This window comes from Anguilla rostrata, chromosome 18 (genome assembly GCF_018555375.3).
Source record: "Anguilla rostrata isolate EN2019 chromosome 18, ASM1855537v3, whole genome shotgun sequence".
NCBI lineage: Eukaryota > Metazoa > Chordata > Actinopteri > Anguilliformes > Anguillidae > Anguilla > Anguilla rostrata.
This window is the reverse complement of record NC_057950.1, coordinates 25,215,105-25,243,090: the sequence shown is the minus strand read 5'-3', so window position 1 is coordinate 25,243,090 and position 27,986 is coordinate 25,215,105. Positions and strand designations below refer to the sequence as shown.

The following is a 27,986-nucleotide window of genomic DNA, read 5'->3' as shown; positions in this document are numbered from 1 at the left end:
CATGAATAAACATGAACCACTAACTGCAAGAGTATCGGTTACCTTTCAGATACTAGTGAGGGAGTCAGTTGGGCTATTCTGTCGGGGGGTCCGTCAGCCCAACTGTTCCTAGAAAAAAGGCTTATTGTATCTTGCTAGCCATCTGGGAGACCATGGCTAGCACCACGATTTTTCGCGGGCCGTTGCTGATGGTTTTGCTGCAGGTTTTCGTGATTTGCTCTGCTCAAGTAAGTTTCTTCATTCCCGCATCTTTTCTTTCAGGTTGCTCAGGCACAGTTTGAGGTGAGCTTACCAAATGTGTGCCTTGTTCTGCCCTCGTGCCTTTGTATGAATCTGTCTTTTGTCTCTTCTAAACAAAGGAAACCCTCTTTTGAAACTTTTAAGAGTAAATGCATGTGTCAATGACAGATATACATATTTACACTTGTTTACGTTTGCCAACTGTATGTGCATCTGGGTCAGAAACGCAAACTATGACTGTGCTATACAGTAACTTTGAGCTGTAACAGCCGGTGCGGGCAGTGGGCCACCTGTACCCATTCGGTCGCCGACCAACACAGTGCGGTTTTAAATTAATTATACGCAGTGTAGAACGTTGTTTAAGGACCGTGCCGACACTGAAATTCAAACAGAATTGTTAAATTATTGTTATTATGTGACATAGATAAGTTTACATGTGTTAATAATATATCATATTGCAACATAGGTCTCCACACGGCCCTGTTCATTCCATAGATGTGGCACGAATGGCTGAAAGTGAACGGATTGCAATATAGAAACTATGAAGGGCTTTTTTTTGCCGCAGTCTAAACCTCCACAATAGGAGCATTGTATGGGCCTATGGATACATCCCCTGGCTTAGTCCAGAGGTAATCTCAACAACGAGGCCCGTTTTTACTGTGGAGGGGTTTCCTGACTTGAGGAATGTGTGTTCATGAAACTGAACGTCTGGACGTCAACAATGACACGATTATTGTATTTTTGTCCACAGAGAAACCAGGCTGGTCCCCGGGGCCCCCCCGGCCCACCAGGTCCTGCAGGTGTACCCGGAATCGATGGCATTGCTGTAAGCTCCGTCCTGTCATTTCAAACGCCCATTGACAAAAGGGGGGGGGGAACTATTTTCATCCGGTTTCATAAAATAATGGTAGAACAATAGAGAAAGTAATTGTCCTTCTACAATATCAGTAAAAGCGACAGTAGCTACGAAAGACACACAAGAAAATGCTGATTAATAAAAATAAATGAAGGCTTGACAATAATTCTAACACTATGCCTAAACAATGTCAAACTCGAGAGGATCATTTTCTGAATAAAATGTCCGTCTGCTGATTTATATATTTTCTTTTAGGGTGACAGAGGAGATGAAGGCGAGGACGGCCCCCCTGTAAGTACAACTGTCTTTTTAAAAGTATTATAGTTTATATTTTGAACCTGCATTATTACGATTATGGTTGCAGGCTATTGTTCGCGTGAGCTTACATTCGTGTTCCCATGGCAATAACAGGGTCCAAATGGGGATGCTGGAAAACCCGGATCTTCAGGATTACCAGGACTTCCCGGTGCTGATGTAAGTATTATTATTATTATATTTTTTTATGGAGAGCTTCTGCTGAACTTTGTGTTCCCCGCGGGAATGACGATGTAGAATCAATGAAACAGGCCACCCTGTTACCCGTCTGACCGACCGCGCGTGTGTCTCCCGTCTCCGGTCGCTGCCCGTGTGCTGATGACAATCATAAAGACCGAACTACGTAGAACATAGAAACTACTTGAAACCCGTGGAAATGAAAGATGCCAGATAAAGAAAGAGATGTAACATCAGCCCAAGCCGTAGCCTACATGAAGTAGCAGTGCCGAATTAGACCCAGGTGTTTTTTTTTTTCTTTTTTCTTTTTGACGGCGTGAATTCATAGAGCGCACATACGAACTGCTGAGGGTTGGAGGAGCCAGGCACTGAAGCCTATGAAGTAATGGGAATGCGAATGTTGACGGCAGAAGAATGTTGACGGCACACTGGTTTCCTATATTGAATTCAATGTAGGAAACCAGTGTGATTTAACTACCAAAGAAAACCTCATCGGTCAATTTATACTGATCGTAGATTTCATTTTGTGTGGCAGTTTGTGAAACAATGGTTGTTTTGGTCAAGAAGTCTTGGGAAAATATTTCTTTAAATGTACATATCATATTGCATATTAGATATTTTTACAGTCTGCTTTTCGTATTAAACGTAACTATCATTAATCAAGTTCCAGAATACTATCGGGGAAGTTTTATTTTGCCTTCAAAAGTCTGATATTCACTATTAATTTTAATGGAAGCATCAATGTTTGCCCTCAGCATGCGCAATACAGGCTTAGTTCCAGACTTCACAAGCTTAAATTAGCGTATTTACATGCATGGTAAATACGCATGTCCATGTCTAGACCGGGCGTTCGTGGTTTTCGTCGTTTCGTAATTTCCACGGTTTTCCCGGGAATAAGTATAAGAACAATAATAAGCAGAACAGTAACATCTGTTCTGGTTTTGATTGAGTTTAGCGGTTCAGTGTTCTGTCTAAACCGGAGGTTGAAGCCCTATGCTAATGGCCTCTGCAAACCTACATTTCAAAGGAGCATTTTTTTTTCTCAGCCCCAGAAGTATGTTTAGATGAGCTGAGAGCCCTCTGGCTTATTTTCACAGGGTCTGACAGGTCCCGCAGGAGACGAAGGGCCAGACGGGCCTTTTGGACAGAAGGTAAGGACTCCGAAGGACACCTAACGAGGCCTCTCTATCGCTAATCAACACGAGCCACTGGGCCCGGTCTGCTGCACCGGCTCACCGCTGGGTTATAACTGCTTAAGAACTTCCTCGTGATGTGAAAGGCATGACCCTGCTGGGTCTGCCGGCTCAAACCCTCTCTTTGTTCTCGGTAATCACTGTGGGAACTCGGTCAGTGCTGCGGTCTGTGCTAAGGGGCTCCCGGCTCACCAGCGTCGAGCTCCTGAGGCTGCTGTCTGTGCCTGATAAACGGGGGGGGGGGGGGGGTGGTTAAATGGGGCAGGCCACACCCACACTCCTTTGTCACCTCACTCTTTTTTCACTCTCGTTTATTTTGGGAAGGGTTTTTGTGTTGTAATGCTGTTAAGTGGCCATGTGCCTATTTCTCCCCAGTGGTAGTTTACTGAGTGAACATTTACTTTTGTAAATGTAAAAAAAAAACAAAACAATGCTTTTGTGGGTGGGTTTCCACAGTACGTGTGTACTCAAGTCAAGTCATTCAGATTTATAAAGCACTTTTTCTGACCGAGTCAGCACAAAGTGCTTAACAGACATGGACATGTACACACGGGTAGAGGAATACCCATGTGTACATATGAGTATGGTAAAAAAAAAACAAAAAAAACAATTTATTGCGGTTTAAAATAAGTAAGTATAGGGTCTTGCATCTTGTTTCTGTGAAACCTAACGGATGAATTTGTTCTTGCTTTTCAGGGTGAACCTGGAAAAACTGGACCACGTGGAGAAGCAGTGAGTGACAGATAAACAGACAGTAGCACAGACAGACAGACAGACAGTAGCACAGACAGACAGACAGAAACACAGACTGACTGCCTTGGCTCCTCATTGGCATCCACGTTCTCACATGCAGAGGCTTTATGAGAGTCATGTGACCTGCCAAGGGCACAGTCTGCAACATCACGCCATTACAGAGTACTTAGAGACTGTTACAAACAATAGTACACAGTAAATATTCAGTGTTAAACTCTTACAAAGTACGTATGGGCCCTGTTTGACTCATATGTACTCTGTTTGAGTAGAATTAACACTGAACATTTTACTGTGTACATCATTACTAAACACTACAGAAAATGAAAACTCTTACAAACTTGGGAAAATTGGTGCCAAATGTATATTTAGCATAAATTCTAATGCTAATACTCAACCAGCCCTGATTACCATTAAGCAAACTATCTCAGATATCCCATGCGCAAAAATAATGTATATAGGTCTACTGTGTTTTTGAACAAAACTTCTCAGCGATATTCATTCATACTTCAGAGATTGAATTCACCTGTACCTGCCTTGTGCTATACTGCTTAGTAACTGAGTGCATACTATTTAAAATCTTGGTGTTAGCCTAGCGCACTACCAATGATATTGCCCCTTCATGCTTTCAGAAGGTAATCAGACACTAGCCACGCCCTCCATACTGAAAGGCATCTGGCTCCTTGCTGGCTGAATGAGTCTCCCTCAGTAGTCAGAACAGCAGAGATATGAGCATCTTCTGATGCAGACTAAAGACCCACCTCTTCAGATTGCGCCTCAGCTCCTTCACTCAAAAACCATTTTTACCCGTTACCAGCCCAAACACCTGATTAGCTTTTACTTTTCTTTTTTTTATACATATTTTTTGTTTTCAGAGGCTACTGTTCTTTGCTGTTATTTGTTGAATGTAGTCTAAATGCTCATTAGGGTTTGTTTTGGTCTTGTTTGTATAACTTAGTTTGATGTTCAATATGGCACTTGTATCTGCATGTCTCGGACTTCCTGTCACTCTTGGGACTGTACTTTTCCCCTCATTTTATTGTCAATGATCTTTTATTCATATTTTTGTCTTTATGGAAATAGCATTACACAGAATTAGAACATGCTCAAAAGTCTGTGACAAGTCAGTGCCCTTATGCTGGTGTTTCATTGTCCCTGCTACAGTGCCTTTTAAAGCATGCATATGACTGCTTTACGATCCAAAATCCACTCAAATCGCATAAGAACAAAGACTCACAGAGTTTGAGCCTCTCTGCCTTTACTCAGTGATTCATGCGTGATTATATACTCTGTATTCTATATTATATTCTGACTTATCATTTTCTTTTGTTTCCTGTAGGGTGTTGGCCCCGATGGACTTCCTGTAAGTCCCCTTTTTATTGGCTCAGTTCCTGAGCAGGATGTGCCTGTGTAATGATGCATATGTGTGGAGTGGTAATGCTGTTCTCTGCTGAGGCCATTGCCTCAGTGTTCGGGCTCATGGTTATTGTTTTGTACGCAGGGGACACCTGGACCAGGTGGGCTTCCTGGGGAGCAGGGCAAGGTTGGGCCCCCGGTGAGTAACGTGAAAATCGGACATTCTGATTGGCTCCTCACAAATCATACTGCTCATGCACCAGGCATACTTAAAAACTGGATTTGAGTTTGTGGTTTGGTGGAAGAATTAGTGTTGGTATTGCCCCCGTTCTTTGAGAACAACATAAGTGGTGTTTATCTTTTGCTGTGAAAATTGCAGTGCAGGGGTTAAACATCATAGCTAAATTTGGGTTGTCCTACTCATTCATATATGATATTTTTCTCTAACATCACTTGCTAAAGCTAATTTGCATTTTGTTTTTTGTCATCAGTAAAATAATCGGTGTCAGTGATTGGCTGTCAGCCGGATAAATGACAGTAAAATAATCGGTGTCAGTGATTGGCTGTCAGCCGGATAAATGACAGTAAAATAATCGGTGTCAGTGATTGGCTGTCAGCGTGATGATTCTTCTTCCTCCTCTGCAGGGAGCCATGGGTGTGAGGGGGCCACAAGGGCCACGGGGCCCCACCGGGCCTCGAGTGAGTACCCGTCTGGCAGGGAGGGTGCTGTGGAGACACAGCCCGCTCTGCCCCACTTCTCAGTGCGGGTGGTACAAACAGAAGGCAGAGATTGTATGAGATGTCAAATCATTGTGGGAAGCATAACCACTGAAGACACATGTATCTTAGGACTGGAGTTTCCAACTTCCATGATACACATAACCCAGGCTATGCCGCTTACTGCTATGGCCAGAAATTCATATAGGTGAAGTTCACACTAAATAATACACCGTGTTATGCACCCCCACACCCCTCTCCAGCAGAGCCTGGGATAGCATACCCCTGACGGCACCCCTGTAACACACTATTCGGAATCTCTGACATCACATAAACCATGTGACTAGCTATATTATATAGGTCTAAATGTGGTAATTTCTGATAAAGTGAAAGGTGATAGAATAATTGAGATCACAAACTCTCCTCTCTGTGTTTTTAGGGAGCTGCAGGAATGCGTGACATCAGTGCTGAACTGGTGAGCCCTTTTCACATTCGATGAATCCGTCTTCCCTGCTTGCGTTAAATGGCCGACGGTGTTCTAACGCTTGCCTTTGTCTCGTTGCCCAGTGTCCCAATGCCTGCGCCCCTGGCCCGCCCGGTCACCCTGGGTTGCCAGGTATGAAGGTGAGTCCTCCTCTGCATTGTGCCAAAGTGGCAGAATATCAGCATGACTCTGTCTTCACTGTTCATATCATCATCAACTTTTTATTTCTGAGAAGGTGCCGTCAGTGATGTAAACAGTATAGACGCCTTCTAAAGAAATGGCTCTTAATGCGGTGGGGCACCCTGTGGTCCCCAAATCCTGGTCTTTGCCAGTACTATCCATAGACAGGGGTCTCATGGGATGATCCATAATTGGGTGTAGCATCACCCAGGGATGGTGGGATGCGGTTCATTGAAACTGGCAACCTCATTGCTCAATGACAAGTCATCTGGCCAATCAGGAGCCTATGCTAGTTTCATTAGCTTTGTCATCCTTACAGCAGCAGAAGTGAAGTCTGAAGTAGTGTACTGTATGGGGGAGGAGCATGCTAACGTGCACTCCCTTGGATGGACAGTACATGGGAGTACAGAGTGAAATAAATTATTGGACTTGCACATTTCTTTTGTCGTGTTTACATAGATGGAAATGGAGTTCCCTGTGTAAAAGATACTGCATTTTCACATGGACTTATGACATTCCAGTCATGTATACAAACATGTTTTTTTCCCTACAGGGTCATAAAGGTGTAAAAGGGGATGGTGGTGAGCCAGGGAAGCAAGGACACAAGGTAAGAGATTAAAAAAGTACAACTTCATCAACGAGGTCGGGGACTGGAACATGCCCTGACTTCATCACTAGACGCACAAACTCTTCATCGCACAAAGTACTGACATTTACTCTGACAGAATGAAAAACTCACAAAGACAAGTGCACTGAAGTAAAGCTGCTTCAATATAGGCTTCTATCCTGGCAAATATGAATGAATCATTTAGAGAGTTTGATTGAACCTGACACTGATTGATAAACTTGGGCTCTTTTGATCGAATGTGTCGTTTGTTTCATGCACTTTCATACACTTATCTGTTTACTTGCTTTGTGGGAGCTACTAGAGTGTGTGAACCTGTATCCTCTGTGTCTGTGCCTGTCAAACGCATCATATTGTTTTATTCTGGATTGGGTAGTTTGTCGATATGACGCAGTAAAGGGACAGTGCCACAGAGCGGTGCTAAACGAGATGGGCCGTCTGTGGGCGATCGTGCAGGTGGCGGTGTGGAATGCATTTACGCTGGTATGCAGGCAGGCACCGTCTGTTTAAAGCACGCTCTCCAGCTTTCTCAGGACTGGAACGAGGTGTGTTTTTAAGAGGCTGGGGTTGTCTGTGATGGGTCCATAGAGGCTCAGACAGCTACACATCTGCATTATGGGTGCTAACGTGAGTGCCGTCTGTGTAAAAGGGAATTAACTCCTGTGGTGAGGTACTGCACCTCCCCTCACCTCCTCCTGGGGGTGAGGTTCTGCACCTCCCCTGACCTTCACCCGGGGTGAGGTACTGTCCCTGTTGAATCTCTGGGATGGTGTCTCTCTGTAAGGCTAAGAGTCAGCCATGCTTTTCTCTGTATTGCAGACAGAGGGCGGATAGTATGTGCAGTGCATTAATTATCATCACAGAAGCATGCGTTTATAATGTATGAGAAACTCAGGATTAATTTGGTGAAAGTGGTTGAACTGCATTTCTAGACCTGCTGCATTGTGGCTCTCTGAAACCAGTCATGTTGCGTGATGCTGCTGCCTGACCTTTAACCCTGTCTGGCATCCTTTAGTGATCAGCTTTTTTGAGTGACAGGTGAATTTGTGACCCAGGATGTTGTCATGTTTTCACTTCCCAGGGTGAAGAGGGAGACCAGGGGGGTCCGGGGGAGGTCGGAGCACAAGGGTCTACGGTAAGAGCGTTTTATTTTCTGTCCTCATGGTTCACGTATGTACACAAGCACTCTCAAATACCTGAGTAATGTCAGGCTGAGCCTTCCTGCTGGAACCTATTTAGGAGCACACTAATGAATCCCAATGAATAGATGTACTCCTAAAGTATTTTCCCATCCAGAACAAGGGCCCATCCATGCACTAGACCTGTGTTTTAATAGCACAGGTCCGTGTTCAGTCTAATCATAACTGTTATCCACAATTGATGAAACCCTCAGTTAAAGTCATCTCTCTTTGCCTTTCTGTCTGTCTCTAGGGTCCCCAGGGCACAAGGGGAATCACAGGGATGATGGGGGCCAAAGGTGAAATGGTAAGGGTCACTGTGGGGGTCAAGGGTGTTTTCTGTGTGTGTAAGTTGAGGAGCTGTAGACACCCTCGGGGTAAAACCATATTTTCACACAAAATCTGTGCATTCAACCAAAAACAAGGATACATGACCGTAATATTTTATGGAAGGCCTGCAGTGCATTAGCCATCAGTTGCTGTGCAAATAGAATGACAGAAACCGAACAGAACGGCAGCTGCTTGGTCGTACTGCGGGTGGCAAGTTTGTCTGCTTGTTTATCACAGGTACAGCTGTAGTTCCGGCTGAGGTGGTTACCGTTGCTGATATGATGGGGCTGAAGGCCTGGTGGTACCCCGTCTTTGTTCACTCTGTCCTCTGTCCACTCGCAGGGAGCCCGGGGCCACGACGGGGAGCCAGGGATACAGGGAGTCATGGGAGCCACCGTGAGTGCGCCTCCTCTCCGGCCTCCTGCTCTCTAGACTCCTCCCTTCCCTGTGTGTTGATTGGCTGCCTTGTCCAATCCACCCAGACATGTTAGATGAGCATGCGATTAGTGTGCATATGAGACATTGCTTACCGTGTTACTTACTGCAGCCCATGCAAACGTTGTTTTTGTGCTAATAAAAGTGATGCGTGACAGAGAGAGCGCCAGTGTCCCAGGACGTGTCCTGTTGTTTTAGGGGGACCACGGCCAGAGGGGTGTCATGGGCGAGTCCGGGCCAAAGGGTGATCAAGTGAGTAACCACGGAAACAGACTCTTCAAACCTTTCCCACTAGACAGGACAAGATCAGTCCAAACCAAGACCACTTACCAGCCAGTCAGCCAAAAATACTGTCGTTTATAGCTTTTGGTCAACCAATGACAATTCATTTTTCTACATTACTGCTACAGACATAAATAAGTGATTTCAGACTAATTTATTCGTAACGTCTGGACAGTGCAGACTTTCTGCTGATTGGCTGTATATTAACTACTTTCTGAAATCATTTTTTAGGGTCTCCAAGGGCCACGCGGGATCACTGGACTTCCTGGGCCCAAAGGAGGCGGAGTAAGTGCAGCTCAAATGCCACAGAATCAGGGGCTGTTTCAACCTTACCCTGTTCAGCACCATGAGCCTCCAGGGAGGTGTGGCTGCAGTTGTCTGTGCCCACGGCCAGCTAATGCAGCCTGATGTGGGAGATAGCAGCTCCATCCCTTGGCCCTGGCCAATCTGTGCACCTGCCCTCCAGGTTTGGTGGTAACCACGGTTTCTGTGTTTCACCAGGGATTGCCGGGAGTGGATGGGCGTGAGGGGATACCAGGAATGCCGGGGGCCAAGGTAGAGTGAGAGTCTGTGTAACGCTGGAGACTCTTCTGCAGGCCTGCCTGCAGAGTAAGACATGTGCCACATATACCGGCATATCCCACAATCCTCTTCTCTTTCTGCAGGGGTCCATTGGGAAAGCAGGAAGTCCTGGGGAGGTGGGGCTTCAGGGACTTCCTGTAAGTATGGCCACTCCTGCTGTGAAAAACTGTCCACTGATCTTTTACGCTTTGATTTTGATACATTTTTGTTGTATGTGTTAATGTTAGCATTGCTAGCTCTGTGAGTGGCTCCACTCTTGAAAAAAATGGTTAAGACCACTAATAAGAACTCTCCTAGTCATCTTGGAGCTTTGCTGAGAGGTTTTTATCTTTCACTATGTAACTGAACAGTTCACATTTACAGAATATTGATATACCGACATCCTCTTTCTTTGCAATTTCAGTGTGAATGCTTGTGTTCGCCTTTTTATGTAATAGATGTGTGGTTTTAACATCCTGTAATTTTGGTGGAAAGATGCAGTCATATCAGTGTAGTGACAGGTGTCATTACTGCCTCCTCTCCTTCAGTGATAATGTACTGTACATCAGCACTTTCTAAAATAGCTAGTGACTGTCACAGAACACTTAAAATGGAAAATGTCTGTGTTTCTTTGTTTGACCCCTGTAGGGTTTGCCTGGCATCCCAGGTCCCAAAGGAGTCAGCGGTGTAAAGGTAGGTCTTTATATATGATTTTAAAAACATGTGACCCTCCAAACAGCAGAATTTCCAATTTAAGAGACTACAGTTGGGAATTAATTCCCCGTAACAATGAACGCTACATTCCATATTTAAACCACACAGGTGACGGTATTCCTCAGTGTTTAGGAAAATTAGCTTGCAACTCAACTCAACGGCATCACGGTTGTTGTACCATTGACCGATGCATTTAACCTTCAGTGCCCAGCAGTACCAACGGATTGCATGCAACAATGCAAGCTGTGCTAGTTGCGCTGGATAAGATCAGCTTAAAATATTAAATATAAATGTAACACGAACCAGCAGATCCTGTCTTATACCCATAAAGCAATACTACTAAATGACCCATAATGCAACAACACCAAATACAGTTTTCCCTGTACTGCAAAACAACCAAGAATATTTTTTTTCTCTCTGAGCACCAATGAGACCATTGTGTCTTAGCACTTTGGCAAGTAAATAAACTATTGTTCATATTCATAACCCCGTACAACAATTAATATTGACCATATGATGGTGGTGATAGATTCACATAACAAACACACTGAGCTTTTTTATGTGCTGTGGTCTGACATGACTGGCTCAGCAGATCTGGCTGTGAGGCTGACTGCATGTCTGCCTGTCTCTGTCTCCATTACAGGGCAACTCTGGTGATCGTGGCCTCCCTGGAACGATAGGGTCTTCTGGGAGAACAGTAAGTTTGGTCTGTGTGTGTTTGTGTGTGTGTGCATGTGTGTGTGTGTGTGTGTGTGTGTGTGTGTGTGTGTGTGTTTCTGTAAACTCCACTGTCTCTGTTTCTTTACAGGGAGAACGAGGAGAGCAAGGGGAAGTGGGACCAATTGGACCAATCGGAACGCCTGTGAGTATATCTGCATAATCATGGTGATTTCAGAACAAACAGAACAGATGGTGACCCAAACAGGATCTAAACACGAGCACTTGGCAGCTGTCATATACAGTTACAGCTCAAGGGTACGTGTGGGGAGGTCTGTTATAGGCTACGAGGAATGTGTGGATATGATAATAAAAGGTTTAGGTCATAATATGATCAGATTGACTGTGTTTGTACACTGACCTCTATGAGAAAAACATTGCTATATTATCAGATACTCCACATTCAGACTAGCCCTGCCTCATTTTGACTAGCCCCGCCCCATTCAGACTGGCTCCGCCTCATTCAGACTAGCCCCGCCTCATTTCGACTAGCCCCGCCCCATTCAGACTGGCCCTGCCTCTTTAAAACTAGCCTCCAGGCTGATGTTCTAAGAAGCCCCAGGTGCCCTAAAGGGATGCAATTCCCGTCCTTCAAACAAAGGACGTAGACGTTCTTCTTCTACACGGACTGCGTCCAAAATCACATTCGAAAAAGCAGACTCGACTGGATAAGAATCAGCAGCCAGGCCCCCCGGTGGTCGGAGGTGTCCTGCGCTTGGGTTCTCCCGCTGAGAAGCCGGGCTCCTCAGGCTCATTACAGGAGCTCCAGAGGGCTCCGGCTGCCTGTGTGCTGCTGTAATCTGAGGAGGAATGCCTTTGATCTGACCCTCTCTGTTGGCACAGTCTGCTCCCCCTGCTCAGTCTGCAGCCTCATTAAGGTGTTCTGGTCACTAATGCAGAAAGAGAACCTTCTATTTTGGGTCATTTAGCGCAGTAAAAACATCTGTCCATCACTGCGCGATGGTTCGTGATAATGTGCTTCGTTCACAGCGTATGAGTTGTACAGTCTGGTGGTTACAGTATGGATGAGGTCTAGAATGACACATGCTAATGGTTGATGAATGAGTCTGGAATGGTACAAGATAATTGATGATGAATCAGTCAGGTGTGGGTCATTCCAATGGACTAATGGTTTTAGGTCTGTCACGCACTCTCTCTCCCTCTCTTAATCTCTTACTCTCTCTTTCTCTCTAGGGAGATGTAGGACCACAGGGCCCTCCTGGGCCTCAAGGGAAGCCAGGCCCTCGGGTAAGTGCCTGTCCGCTCCACAGAGTCCAGCTCATGGGCATAAACACAGTCCAAACCCCCTTTATAACCTGACCTTACCAGAGTCCAGCACATGGGCATGGACACAGTCCAAACCCTCTCCCTAATCTGACTTTACCAGAGACCAGCTCATGGGCATAAACACAATCCAAACCCTCTCCCTAACCTGACCTTACCACTGCACCACACATTATGTCTGCATTCCTGAGGTAGAGATAATGCTGAGATTATCTCAGCGTTGCTGTTGCTTACATTATCAGATCATAAGGGAGATTAATGAACCTATTCCATCAGAATGCAGTTCACCATAAATTTGACAAAAGCAAGCCTTGTACTGTATGGCCTCATCCTTTGCCACTGTGATTATATGAGATAACTGATCAGAGGTTTGCTGTAGTTAGAATGAAGGTACGTGGTCTCTAATGAGTCAGTTCACATGAGCTTTAGTTCCTCTAAAATGCCAGTACTTTGACACTGTTCCATTTTGTGTCAAAGTGATGCTTTCAAGGTCTGTGAAATCACTTCTCGCAGTCCAAAAGCTAACATTAACATTTTCAGCCTTTATTTGACATCCAACACAATTTATTTGAGTGCAGTTGGGATCAAATGTGCTCTATCAAGTTCAAATGCACTGGCAGAGTTGATTTAACACTACACTTGCACATTAGATGAGAATGTTGCAGTACAGTAAGTTTCATGCTAACTAAATTACTACTACTAAGACTTGACAAACTTTGCACAACTACAAATGTGGCTTATACATTACATCCTCAAACTCAGTGCATACATTATAGCCACTGCTATTACACTACAGTTATACTGTAGTTACGCTGTAGTTACTTGCACCTACATCAAAATGACATCAAAATGTATTGCAGCAAACTCCTGGGGTTCTAAAATGAGAGGGAGAGAAAGGGAAGAAGAAAGAGAAGCAGGGGAAGAGGGTTTGCTGTATTGTTGGAGTGAGAAGGGAAAGGGCCAGAATGGGCTCTTATCCTGGGCGTATTTACAGAGTAACCAGAGACTCCTGGGTGGGGGGGTGGGGGCTCAAAGAGCCCTCTGTTCTGCAGAAATTCCTCTCTCTGTTTGCCTGGCATCAGAAGCAAGGGCCACAGAGACACAGGCAAACTCTTCCCTCAAGGACTGTTGGAGCTTCTCTCTGAAAGTGCACACTCTACTGCAGAAATCACAGAGCGTAGCGGGCTTACGGCCGCTAACGAGCTAACGCATCCTTTCTTATCGGCAGCCTTGTTTTTATACTCATAAAAAAGTTTAAAAAAATTTTTTTCAAATTGAACTCTTGTTACTGGCCAATCACATGTGTTCATACATTAGAATTGACATCAGTGTGCCATATTTAGCAGGCAAAGATTGTGGAATGTGGCTCTTTACCTTAGCCTTGCATTAGCTGGTGCGTTTTTTGATTAAGACTCAGAGAAGGTGTGTGCTCTGTGTTTCCTTTGTTGATGGCTGCTGGTGTTCTGTGTCCAGGGTGCGAAGGGCGATCTGGGGCTGCCTGGACTTCCTGGACCTCCCGGTCTTCCTGGGGTGAAAGGAGAACGAGTAAGATGGGGGAGGGTTGTCACTCCTGTGATTTGGGGTTTTGGAGAACTGGAGAATTACAGTATTTTTTTCTCTGTTGTATTTTGAGCACTCAAAATTTAAGGGCCTCTATAATACAATCATTAGTTTATATTTTTACAGTTGACCATGCTTTTATTTCAGTTGCGCAATTGTTGGTTGTTGGGTTTTTTAATATTGAATATGACTGCATTTTATTCCCAGCTCTATTGACTCTTTCTATCTGACATCACAATATCAAGCCTTTGAGAAAATTCAGCATGGCTCTAATGCAAAAATCATTTACATCATAGCATAGAAGGTTATCTGAGAATAGTGGAAGTACACTAAATTGTGATTAAAAATGAAACATCTCTGTATGTGAAAAATGAGACAGATGGCTATTCTAAAAAGCTGTGCCATGTTTCCCTCTAGTGGAAAAACATGATCAAGACCACCCTATTTGATATCAGGACACGAGAAAGCTAAAACTAAAGTTGGGACTTGGGAGGGGGTTAGTCTTTCTGAAACATGTCTAAATACAATGGAGTCTCTAAGTAACGTACAGTTGCTCTTTGATTGTTTAAGCAACATTCTATTTTTCATCATTTATATATATATATATGAATATTTTTTGCTTTGTTTTCAAAAGCCTTTTCTTTAATTAATCTATTGAAACTGAGTTCCAGCAGACTGTACGTAGTGCTAGATTGGTCTTCACGTGCCATTTGCACAGGAATTACTGTTTTGTTGCGAGTGTGTTCTCTGTGGTAAGTTCTGTCTCATGGGTTTATGACTATGTCCTTTTTTGCTTCTCAGGGTGAAGCTGGTCTAACTGGCCCTAAAGGCGAACAAGTAAGCAACACTAAATGATACACTAAACAGTATGCAGCACACTGAGCACAGTGTAACACACTATAACACACTGTAACACTCTGAACACACTGTATCACTCCGAACACACGGTAACAGACTGTAACAAACTGAACACACTATAACACACTATAACACAATGTTACACACTGAACGCGCTGTAACACACTGTAACACCCTGAACACACTAAACACACTGAACGCACTAAACACACTGTAACACACTGAACACACTATAACACAACGAACACACGGTAATATCCTGAACACAATAAACACACTGAACACACTGTAACACACTGAACACAATAAACACACTGTAACACACGGAATACACTGTAACACACTGAACACACTGTAACACATTGAACACACTGTAACACACTGAACGCACTGTAACACACTGAACACACTGTAACACACTGAATGCACTGTAACTTCTCCTTTTTGTTCAGGGGGATCAAGGTGCAGAGGGAACCCCAGGAGACAAAGGAGAAAGGGTGAGTGAGCGAGCGAGGGAAATCCATTCTTGTTTATAATCACATTTCAGTTAGGTGTTGTGTTATTGAGACCTACAATATTGGCTTAATGATAAAGCCTCCTGTGCTCTAAATGTATCCTTTACAGGGTGACCAAGGAGAGCTTGGAGCCAAAGGAGCGGTAAGATTCGTTTTCCCTTTAAATTTGGCCAATCACTGACCGCCTAAAAGTGACATCACACATCCAAGCCAGTGACAGGACTGTTCAGTCCATGTCTGCTTTCAGTTGAGTTTAACATACAGTATAATGGTTCATTACCTTCGTCATTCACTGAGTCACAACCATTGTTACCATTAGGCCTTTTTAACATTACTCTGACCACCTAGGGTCCATTCAAAAGCTGTGCTGTTTTCGATATTGCAGCTATCGCTTGAATCGAGGTGAAAATGTATACTTTTTCACAGCTTGTACCATGTTGATCATGCTGCTTTAACAGCGGTACACTTTTCAGAACTGAGACCAAACAGTAATGAGAAAGAAATACACCGTCGGGAGCCAATTATGTGATAAAAAAAAGGAAGGCCCAACATCATTTGTTCTTGTAGCTGGTTTCAGCAAGGCAGACTTCATATACTGTAACAAGCTCAGAGACTGTCAATTATACGCTAATGATACGCTGATTATATTAGGAGCTTGTGTGACTCTTCAGTGACCTGGCATAATAGTTCCTCATCACTGACTGAGGTGAATATACACATGTTCGTTATTATTAGATTCGGTACGCTTTATGTTGTCATTTGAATCTTTCAGCTATAATTATGGTGAATACAGGACAAAAGAACTGTACTGAAATGCTTTCTGCTCATTAACACTTGGCGTGTGTATTTATACCCTGTGAGTTTCCGTCTTTGTTTCTCTCTTTACCCATCCTTCCTCCTCTTCCTCTTCCAGGCGGGTAACCTGGGCGAGCCGGGGAGCAGGGGCCCGGAGGGGAGCAGGGGCCAACCTGGCATCGAGGGCCCCGCCGGGTCACCCGGGCCCCGGGGCATGCAGGGGAACAGGGGCCTGCCGGGGACGCGGGGGACACAGGGGCCAGCGGTGGGTGGCGAAACGCACCAATCACACGCCTGCGCTTTCCAAACTCTCTGAGCCCACGTCCCATTTAAAGAGGAAGTACATCACACAGTATTTAACACACAGCCTTGTCTGTGTTCACATATGCAGAAATATGCAATTGAGATTTCTGTATATGTTGAAACATCTGCATGTGTACTGTATGTAGTGCAGTAGTGCTTATATTGCACCACCCCTATTTCTGAAAATGTCGTCAGATGACCTCTGCTGACAGGACTGCCACCTACTGGCGAAGCATGAGCACTGCTCCTCATCTGTCCCATTCCACAGGCCACTGCTTATCCATCCAGCAATAAGTAGCATTCTCTATGCCAATGTTTACTATGTAGGAAAGCAGACCGATTTAAGAATCTTCATACATTCAATCCGTATACAGTGTGTAGCCTTTTATTCTTGGCTTCAAAAAAGGATGCTTGGTTTAGGCTTTAGATATGTTGTTATGCCATTTATTCTGGAAAGTAACATTCATGTGGGTGAGCTATGAGTGATGGTTTTTAAGAATCTGTTATGAAAGGTAAGTTTCCCTTATCTTTGAACTTGGCTGTTGCAAGTAAAATTTTTGTAGCAGGCCATTCCATGCTTTAACTGTTCTCTGTGTGAAAAAAGATAAAAGAAATGCTTCCCATGCTTCCATATGACATTTTGTTGATTTTTTTTTTTTACATCTGTGTTTGCAGGGCAAAGAACCTAGCGATCAGCACATCCGACAAGTGTGTATGAGGGTGATGCAGGGTAAGTAACTCCTGATCGTTTTAATTTAATTTTTGTGAATTTCCAAATGTATTCTCGCTGCCCATATCAAGAAGGATATCACAAGTACTCTAGACTGTTAGAGCACAGCAGCAAGCATAACAATTGAAGACTGTGTTTAAAAATATTAATAAATAAATGCTTTGGTTCCTGCCTATCAGATGGATAATATTGGAAAAGCGCGGTTACTTTGGGCCTCTGCCTAACTGGTCTCCCATGGTTCTCTCCTTCCCTGTCTCAGCACTAAATCAAATCTGATTTATTGCCTGTCATGCAAGTCCCAGTCTACGCCCAGAGTAGCCTCACTATTAAGCTAAAGGCTGAAACTCCAAGAGAAATCATTTTAAAGTGTTGGGTTTGAACAGAAGAACACAAAGTTTGGAGATGCATCCTTTTGTAAATGTTCATCGGAGAGATGGTATTTGAAAAGCGGTCCACACCATAGGCAGGTAGCCATGGTGTGGGGAAGCTCAAGAGGGGTTTGATTTGAGCTCTGAAGGCCATGAATAATCTTTAAACATGGTTGGTGTGTTGTGTCTCTCACAGAGCAGTTGGCCCAGCTGGCAGCCAGCCTGAGACGGCCTGAGTCGGGCGCAGCCGGGTTGCCGGGCCGGCCGGGCCCCCCCGGCCCCCCCGGGTCCCCAGGCGACAGCGGCTTCCCTGGGCAGGCTGGGGCAAGAGGACTGCCTGGCCTCAAAGGGCCGCCGGGGCTCTTTGGACTGAAGGGACCTAAAGGTGAGGGCCCTGGGACAGGCAGGTCCAATCTAGAGTCATGTGCATTTGATGCTTTACATAAATAGCAAGGGTATGTGGTTGAGAGAGTGGTGATGGTGTGATGGGTGTGCGGTTGAGAGAGTGGCAATGGTGTGATGGGTGTGCGGTTGAGTTGAGGGAGTGGTAAAGGTGTGATGGGTGTGTGGGTGAGAGGGTGGTAATGGCGGCATGGGCGTGCCATTGAGAAGGTGTGATAATCGCTACCTCTTTGTGGCCTAGGTGAGGCGGGAGACAGAGGGGACAGAGGCATCACAGTACGAGGATCCAAGGGCCAGCCTGGAGCTCCTGGTCTGCCAGGTGAGTGCCCATCATTTTGCCACACATCAGTGCAGGAAGCTCTGCAGCTTAATTCTGCATGGGTGAAACATGGCAACATTAGAACAACATCACATAAACATTGTGAAACCTGTGGACCATGCTAGACCTCTTTGAGTACTAACCTAATCACAGTGAAGTGTGTATATTAATTGTACAAGTAGCTTCAGTTTAACACTTAGATATATCCACAAACCAGCCACGTCCAAATAGGTAATGAAATTAGATTGAAATAGATCTAAAAAATCAGTTGAGTATAATTGAGCCGTATTTAACTGGACAAACTTTGACACACAGGTTCAGGATTATTATGTCAGCTCAATAACTTCCCTGTTTTTATCTCATGAGCCTCCAGCGAATTTAATATACAGAATGCCAATATACTGGCCAGTTTTTGCTGCTAAATGTGACCAGTTATGCAGCACTAAATTCAACTTATGCAGGGAGCCAAATTCACCTGAGAGAAACGCGACTTTGTAAGAGTTCCGCATCTCGTCTGGGAATCAAATGTGCGGGCGCCGGGTGCGGTTAGTTCGTGGGGGTCTCTGGACTCCTCCTCACCCCTCTTCTTCGTCCGCAGGAGAGCCGGGTAAACCGGGCTACGGGCGAGACGGGCGCGACGGCGAGCGGGGCCGCCCCGGCGTACCCGGACAGCCGGGCGTGCCCGGGCCCCCGGGCCCCCCGGGGCCCAACGGATACTGCGACCCGTCGTCCTGCAACCTGCAGGCGGGGGCCCAGCACCAGTCTCTGAAGGACTCCAGCATGAAGGGCCCCGCCGGGAACTGAGCCCGAACGCGGGCGGGCCCCGGGGACAGAACGCGGAGACTGACAGACGGACGGACGGACGGATGGACAGACAGACAGACAGACGGACAGAGAGACAGACGGACAGACAGACAGCCCACCTCGCCTCTCACGCCAAACCGTAACGCATTCGGGTCATATGGGAAGCTAAGACCCCCCAGCCTGTTACTCAAGATTTGTTCTGAAATAAGATGGTGCTCCACACATTTTCTTTGTTTTTCTGTTTTTCAGGGGTCTTTTTCCACATGCGACAAAACCTTTTTTATCGTCTTAAAAATGTGCCTTATATGCCCATAACTGTCTGTCCTGGTGGAAGTAGTGGTTTTATAACACTGTAGTAGCTCCACAGCCCTTACCCCCCCCCCCCCCCCACCCCACCCCTCATCCCCAACCCCCCCTCTACAAAGTAAGATGTGTTTACCTCAGCTCCAGCCTTCCCCCTCCACATCCTGTAAAATATTAATAACCCCCCCCTCACCCTCAGAGATGCTTCTCCCGGTCACCCTTAGACGGAGTGACTTTCATTTTGGTTGTGAGTTTTGTGCTGTGCTGTGTGTCAGTGATTCAGCAGCTCAGAAGCTAGCCGGTCTCATCAGCTTGCACAGAAGTGACTGCAACGCCACTGTTGTAATGTATGAGGGCATCACGGACACAAGCTGAACGAAGGTACAAATGGTGTGATTGTATGCTGTAAATCTATGTAAATGTGTGACTTGTGGTTACCCTGCAAATTATACTTACCTGCGCAATGATTTTCATAAAGGACGTGTGGCTTTTTTGTTGTTTTTTCCTTGCATTTCATCAACAATTTCACTACATCTTGACTTTTTTGACTGTAATCCTACTTTTGAAAAAATACCCTGTTTCCGGGGTCACATTTGCAGCAAGAACCATCCATCAGTAACATTTTCAAATGGTTTTCTTATTTATTATATGAAGGTCTTAGGTGATCTAAAAGGTTGTACAAAACAGAAACAATAAATACAAATTTTAATAAATTCCTCACGTTCTTTTATTGGTGGTTCAGAATTCATGAACACAGACGTGTCAGTGTCTTGTAGTTGCATTTATCCGACATGGATCTGTTGGTCCATTCAACTAATTTCCATGACAACCAGACTGGTTAGTGACCTCACCGCCTCACTTAAAGTATATATTCGTTGTTGTAAATTATGTGTAATACACTGGGGAGGGTGGGGATAGGGGGTGGGGGGGCAGGAGAGAAGAAGTGTGGCTTCAGTGTTTAACTGTTTATAAGTGCATGTACTATATAAAAATAAAAAAACTGTGAGAAGTAACATTGAAACTAAGCCAACCATGTCAGCAGGCTAACAGCGACTGTGTTGTCTAAAGCCATTTGTCAAACAGCCTAAGCAGCGCAGTCTTGACAGAACATCTGAGCAAAATGAGTTAGAGACACGGCGCCCGTTTCCACTTCCTCTCTTTCGATTCTCGTTAGCTCTTAGTCCATCCCCACACGTTATTTTTGTGAGGGTTTGTTTTAACTGGAGCCTGTTAGTACTTCCACATTTTTTTCTTCTAGACTCAACACCACAAAAACCATAATACAACATGAAAGGGAAATGTGCTTCATCCATTTTTCTCTTCACTTGTTTTTAGGTTTGTGACATTTTAAGCAACGTTATTACCAGAATTTTATAAATAAATGATCAAGACTGGTTGGTCACAGCTGAAGAATCCATAAAAAGATAAATCTCCAGTTCCGAGCAGTAATATATGCTCCTAAATACCCCAAGGGTAAGTCTCGGGAAAAGATATATCACTTTGCCTCTGTGTTTTTTTACCTCTGTGTCTTCATGCATCACAGTGAGCTCAAAATAGATAGTCTTTGCTGTTTCTTAATATAATGTATGACACACAAAAATATTAAAGTCATGTGTTTTGTTGAAAGTGGTAAGCAAGGCTACCAAAGTAAGCTTTTTACCAGGGCTTCAAAAAGCTTAAATGTATAATATATGCAACCAACTCTTAGAAGAACAAAGAATAATGGGAATTAAACCATGCAAGATCCTGTTAATTCAGCATCCGACATTCAACACGCTAAAACGTTTTCACTCTCGAGCATGCGTCAAAATACCAAAATGAAAAAAAAAATAGAACTTAAGTTCAGTCAAATGAATTAAATCAAGCGTTTAAATAAAAACACAATAATTGGAACATCGAGATCTTTAATTGAATATACCTAAGCACAAATAGTCAATCATGGGTATAAAAGGTATATATATGTGTACTCCCATATATGGACGTCGCGGTAAAATACAGTAGCTCAGCGACGTTAAACACAGTGGTATATGCCCCTGTGACTCCTCTCTAAACTGCTCACATCGGTATGCAGCCCAACCGCCGGACGGTCCAGTCAAGTTCCAGCGGATGCTTCCGCGGACCCCAGACCAGCGGTCCCATAGTAACAGTGTCACGGTTACAAACGAAAAAAAAAGAAGTCAAACGAGAAAAAAAATTGCATCCTAACCCTCGAGCGAGGTAGATCAACAAATACCCAGTTGAGTGACATGAACGCTGAAACGTTTAGACATTTCCCCACAAAAAAAGTAAAGCATTTTTAATATACTCGTCAACGCACACATTAGCGGAAAAGTTCCGTGTCGTGATTGACATAAACAACGCAGAAGAGACAGAGCGGAGGAAAAAGGAAGGAAAATGAAAGGATGGAAATGGATGCGTTTTAAGTTGTGTGTGCTGGTTACTTATCTCTTTTTAAACACAGAGGTCAGATTTAATAGAATATGCTAAATAAGCTATTTAATGGATTTATCCCAGTTAGCAGTCTCCAGGAGCACCCAGTGCAACATAAAAAAAAAAAAAAATGTATCTTGGAAAATATGAAAAAAAAAACAAAAAAACATTTCTTGTTCAAAACAACAACACACTTCAAGGGATTCACTGACTTATCTGGATGCCCCCACAAGTGAAATGGCTTCCCACACATTTTCAGAGCTCAGAGTTACAGTTGCTTTGTGATTCCCCTTTCATGTCTGGTTGCTTCAGGAAAACGGCTTTTAACAGTTTCTAAAGCGCACACATCAGTACGAGTAAGTCTGTTAATTTCAAGTTTCCTTCCATCTCCTCTGTTGCCCCCTTAAATAAAAAATGTAATTTGCTCTTCTCAGTTTTCACACAAACCGGCTTTATGAATAGAATGATTCAGTTTGAAGTTTAACTCCTGATAAAAGCCAGGTGTGTTTGGAGTTCTGCAAAGCAGACATTCAGAGCACAGAGCAAGCGAGGCCATGTATGAATGCCATTCACAGCATGACAATCGGACAAAAGCACCGAACCTAAATATCCAAACCTTTAAAAATTATAAACAGAAAGCAACAATCTGGGTGCATCCTTGAGACGCACACGCGAACTCTGCAGGCATTGGAAATGAAATCAGCGCTTCGCTGTGGCCTGGCCTCTCTTGAGTGAGATGCAATCTTTTTTTTCCCCCTCCGAAAACAGGATAAACAGGATTTTAAAAGACCTTGAACCTGCATCTATTCCAAAGGTCAGAGAGAAAATGACTTCCTCTGGAGAAACATTTGGCCGAAGGTTACAGCTGGCTGATAATGGCTGCAATGCGTGGTGCCACCAGCAGGGGCTGGGGACCGCTTAATGTGTCCCTGCAGAACTTAGAGCACTGAATATTATTTTTAAAAATGGCAAATAAATGCTGTAATATTGCTCCAAACACTGAAGCATTCTGCTAAATTGACCAGAAACACTGCTCGCAAGATTTGAAGCATCATAGTGGAACACGTACTACAGTTACTTCAACAGTGCTGCACCTGACACGTGTACCAGCACAGTGAAAACAGTCATACACACAATTAACAGAAAGGCTGACAGTCATTACCACCATCTCATGACTAGAAAGGTATCTCCTCACCCAGGAACTAAAGGGCAGTCCTGTAAAGACAGTAGCCTGCTGTTCCTGGATGAACCCATTGGACACCTCTGCATTCCTTTTGCAGGACTCTTGGCACACATCTCTGTGGTTTTAACATTCAAGATGGTTTTCATTCTATGTTAAAACCACCTTCTGTAAGTCTCTTTGGCTTGAACTATTTGATAAACGGCTAAATTGTAAATTGGGATACAATTCTGAAGAGATTTGCCATTACACAAGGATAGCCAAAGTCAGGATAGAGATTATTCTGCAAAAGGCCAACTCTGGGACTAGTTATCAGTAAATGAAAATTAAAATAAGGAGTCAACAACCCTCTCCGCTCTTCGTGATGAACCACATACTGTAAAGCACTCTGGAGCACAAATCCCATATTTTTGCATAAGTACGCTATACTTCAGAATGGCCACTAGAGGGCCCATCAAACTCAATGAAGTTTGAAATGAGAAACATGCACATATACGCACATACATACACACACACACACTGGCACACACAGACACACAAATGCACCCACCCACACACACACACACACACACACACACACAGAGTCCCGTACTGCTATCCTTGTGAGGACTTCCCACTGACTACATTTATTCTGTAACCTCTAACCCCAACCACTACATGCATAACCATAACCCTAACCTAATTGTAACCCTAACCCTAAGTCCTAACCATAAAACAGCCTCTTGACCTTGTGGGGACCGGCAAAAGGTTTTTCTCATCAATTTTCCTCATCTTTCTATCCTTGTGAGGACATTTGGTTCTCACAAAGATAGTATTACAAGTTCATGCACACGCGCACACACACACCTTGCATACTCTGTTCGTGTCATAAAACAATCCCCTGGTTTGGTACAACCATATAAAGGATTGTAAGTCTGTCAATGATTTGCTTGTATCTACCAAAATAAGCCATTCCAAACCTTTTGGCTATGCTACAACACAGTCTGTACGGTACTATGCTGTACAAAACATACCATACTTTATATACATCGAGATTACTATGACATATACAAACTCACTCAAAATATATCTTGAACATGGGAGGTACCATACTTTTTCTGCATCAACCTTCACATTATATATATATCTATATATATATATATATATATATATATATATATATATATATATATATATATGGTCACACTTTTGTGTATACATTACATAAATTCTAAATTGTTCACAGAAATGCACATTTCATAAATGTTCCTATTTTCAAATAAAACCATATCACAACTACTAAATTTATACAATGTTAACAACAGAAATACAACTATACAATTTTTATACACAGAAAACTTACAGAGCTGTTGACTGGTGAATTAGCTGAACTGTGGCTTTGGGCCACATGCATTTACCTGTATTACACAAGTTAAGAAGTTATTTCTTAAAGGAAATATGCATTAAACCACAACGCACGCGGAATAAACATTAAAACCTGTTGTACGCTGTGTCTGCAGAAGCTTAAGTATGATATTTCATGCATCAGAGTGAATGCCCCGTAAATTCATCGAATAACAGCAGCCAGCTGCTTTTCATTTTAACTTCAGAACTAAGGTAAACAATAAGAAAAGAAAATCTTTCAGAACCGAGGCAGTTTGTGAAAGGCGAGCAAGCGCAGCCGCATCTCAGAGACATCCAATAACCTCCGAGACCGCACTGAGATTGAGTGCCGCACTCTTCAACCCGCCGACTGAATCCCTATGCACATGCTGCCCGTTGGTATCCATGGCAACGCGTCTGCGTCGCCCTCCTCCTGTCTTCGGCGCTTTCATAATACGGTGGAGCCGCCGCGGAAGTCACAAGGACAGGACGCCAGACCGCGAAAGTGCAACTCCGAAATGAAATCCCGCCGGCTTTAAAAGCGTACCGACACGAGAAAGAAAATTCTGGAAGTCGTCGAATGTCAGTCAGAAACTCCCAAGTCACTTTTTAAAAACTCGGGGGAAACGGAGAAGAAATCCGCCTCACAAGTAGAAAGACTTCACTGCTCGGAGTTTGAAACACAACGCGCTTTGAATCCAAGCCAAAGTTTCCCCTCACCATTAAATGGGGACGCTGGATTTCCGTCTAAATTACAGCAAAGGAGCGACTCTTTCAATTACAGACTTTCAATTAAAAGACAGAGCCACAACAGAAACATGCATGACCCCAGTCTCTTCCCTGTTATTGACAGTAACAGTGGAGGCTTTTTGATCTTCTTCATCATTATATGCAGTTCAATACAGGTCAGGAAAAAGTAAAGAAAAGGACGATTTCAAGAAGAAATCCAGTCTTAAGACGAGAAAACACGATGCACAGTGATGCATGGTCGAGAAATGAGAACGAATTATGTTGGGTAAGACAATTCGGATAACAGCAACAAGCTCTTCGGAGCAAAAAAAATAAAAATAAAACAAAAGTAAAAAAATTAAAATGTGATTCTTCAAAACTACTGCCTTACTAAAAACAAAATTCAAGTACATTTGCAGAAAAAGAAAATAATGTTCTACTTTGCTGTGAATATCAATTATCCTTTCCTATATGAAACATCAAAATATACATATAGCACCAATAGGCAGAAGTATTTACACTGTTTACAGGCATACTCAGCTATACATTCCAATGTAAACAATAAGAGCTGATCTCCGTTATACCCAGAGAGAGCTGTGGCAAAGTAATAGCTCGGCCGCTAAAACCCAATGATACAATAAGAAAAATTAGTCTACAGAATTGCGCCCCCAACTGGTGCTGGACTGAAATGCAAGAACTCAGCTCAGAATGCCACTGCCACCTACTCTGTCTGAGGAGAGAAAAGTCTGTTTCAGTGTGACTGACACTAAGAAAATCCCTTATACACACACTCATTTTCCCATCATGCAACACATCTGACCAGCAGTTAAAGACAGTAAGAAAGCCTATATAGAGCTTGTTAATCTTCATAAATGTAAAAGTCCTAAGAATACCCATAATTACCAGCACTGTAATATCTACAACATGGACATCTCATGCTAATTTGGTGTTTTTTTTTTTTTAAATTGCTAAGTTTAAGGTTCACAATGCTTTTTTCCTCTCCAAAACAATAAAAAGCACAGTTTGATTGCTGAAACCTTTGAACATAAAAAGCATTTCTCAATTCATTTTACAGTAATGCATGTTTGTATGCACAACGGAGCAAAGTGTATGCATATATATAATTGTTTACCCCCATTTAACTTGCAGACTATTGGCACATTGAAAGAAACTGCCAAAACTGCTGCATCAATAAACAGAAAATAATTCACATATTTTGGAGAAGAACTAAAGGACTGTTCAGCATTTAAAAATGTAAATCTTTAAAGATTAAATACAAATTCATTCATGGAATGCTCTGGTTGATGGAGATTGAGGGGGGGGGGGGGGGGCTTCATAATATTTTAAAAGCAATAAAGTATAAATCATACCCTTGACCAATGTGACAAATAATAATAACAACTTATATGAACGAATATGGAGCCTTGTTGAGATGCAGCTGAAATCATTATTGAAATGAAATGTGAATTTCAGCCATTTGGCAGAGGCTACTCTCTCTCTCTCTCTCTCTCTCTCTCTCTCTCTCACTCGGAGGTGTGCTGTTCACCGGGTGGACGCGTGACGTTGATGAGGCGGCAGGTTTGAGGAGGGGCCGCGGGGAGACGGACAGTCAGCCCATCTCAGATGTGGAGCGTGCGGAGGCCCGCGCGGGCGAGGAAAGGCTCGGGTACTAGGGGCCTAGCCGTTCCGCCGCGCGTGGAGACAGTCGCTGGGGTCGCACCTTCCTGTGGGCCCCTGAGGCCCCTGGGGGCCCGGTGGGCCCTGATGCCCAACGCCAGGCGCACCTGGGGAGGGAGACAGGAAACGCCGCTCAGGTGGTCCGTCAAGCCCGAGAGTGTCACACTCAACCCCCGCTCTACTTCCTGTGTCATCCAGAATCACCTGACCACTATCCAATCATTCACCTGGCTGTACTGGCCCTGTGATGTGGAAAATTCCGTTCTTTACGGTATTCTGATTTCAAGCTGCTCTTTGGCTGAACTGTACACATCCCAGGTATTTCTCACTCTCTCTATACCACGGACACATGAATCAAATACAGATAATTCCCACTCTCTCTAAACCACAGACACATGAATCAAATACAGATTATTCTCACTCTCTCGAAACCACAGACACATTAATCAAATACAGAAATGACTAAAGTGTAGTCTCTTCATCTTTCCACAACATACATCCAAAGAAGTAGCTCTGTCTGCCGCTTTTGACAAATTATAAATCACTTGACATGCAGTCTTTTGTATTCCTCTTTTGTATACCTGTAAAAGTACAGATGAAATAAATGTTTTCATGTTACTTCAAAAAGTAAGATAGGCAACTGACAAAATTAATTCTCTCACCTTTCTGTCTGAAAATAAAATCAACTCCAAAAGACTTCATTCTTATTGTCATGAGTCATATATTATGACTTTTTTCAAGCCAAAGGCTAGATAATTACTATGAATCACCCCATAATTTGTTTGTCGTGGATAATTCACGATCTTCAAATGTTTCTTTAAAGGTTTCAGGAGAAAGATCCATTTTAGAGATCCAGCCTTGTGTGCAAGCATGAACATGTCACCGCCTTTAAGTTTACGCTCAAACCCTTCAGAAATTCATTTTTAGCAGGGTAGCTTGTCCTGATGCAACATAATAGATAATTGTTTCATATTATTGGTATTAAGAGTTGCTTGCTATGGTTTTGTATGGCAGGGAACAGGATTATATATGGTATCGCACAGTCTGGTATGGGGAGTATGGCAGAGTATGGCATGCTTGGTTATTCTGTGACGGTATGGCATAACAAAATATATGTCATATTATAGTACGGCCAAGGCGTTCACATTATTCTTATTCTGGTGTTCAAGACAGTGTTTTCCTCATTTAAGCCAAAAATATAGTGCTATTTAAACTAAAATTTTTTCCCAACAGACCAGGTTCAGCACTCAGAGAACA

The 27,986-nt window shown here is 43.6% G+C and overlaps 2 protein-coding genes across 2 annotated transcripts in view; one reads left to right on the top strand and one right to left on the bottom strand.

Annotated features, from left to right (window-relative positions):
- Window positions 1-40: 40 nt before the first annotated feature.
- col9a1b (collagen, type IX, alpha 1b) lies at window positions 41-20,067 on the top strand. The gene is made up of 32 exons (XM_064317108.1): window positions 41-227; window positions 992-1,066; window positions 1,352-1,387; window positions 1,508-1,570; window positions 2,686-2,739; window positions 3,478-3,513; window positions 4,871-4,894; window positions 5,033-5,086; window positions 5,533-5,586; window positions 6,044-6,079; window positions 6,172-6,228; window positions 6,822-6,875; window positions 7,975-8,028; window positions 8,325-8,378; window positions 8,744-8,797; window positions 9,035-9,088; window positions 9,350-9,403; window positions 9,620-9,673; window positions 9,784-9,837; window positions 10,328-10,372; window positions 11,037-11,090; window positions 11,202-11,255; window positions 12,305-12,358; window positions 13,868-13,939; window positions 14,756-14,791; window positions 15,265-15,309; window positions 15,437-15,469; window positions 16,241-16,387; window positions 17,101-17,155; window positions 17,720-17,908; window positions 18,167-18,244; window positions 18,843-20,067. The coding sequence occupies exons 1-32, from the start codon at window positions 153-155 to the stop codon at window positions 19,046-19,048; spliced, it is 2,064 nt and encodes a 687-aa protein (XP_064173178.1). The 5' UTR covers window positions 41-152; the 3' UTR covers window positions 19,049-20,067.
- A 4,047-nt stretch (window positions 20,068-24,114) lies between these two features.
- Window positions 24,115-27,986, bottom strand: part of LOC135244645 (collagen alpha-1(XIX) chain-like) — a 123,869-nt gene continuing 119,997 nt past the window's right edge. Inside the window, exon 56 of the mRNA XM_064317106.1 lies at window positions 24,115-26,836. Within this exon, the coding sequence (XP_064173176.1) occupies window positions 26,730-26,836 (107 nt within the window). The 3' untranslated portion in view covers window positions 24,115-26,729. The remainder of the gene's footprint in view (window positions 26,837-27,986) is intronic.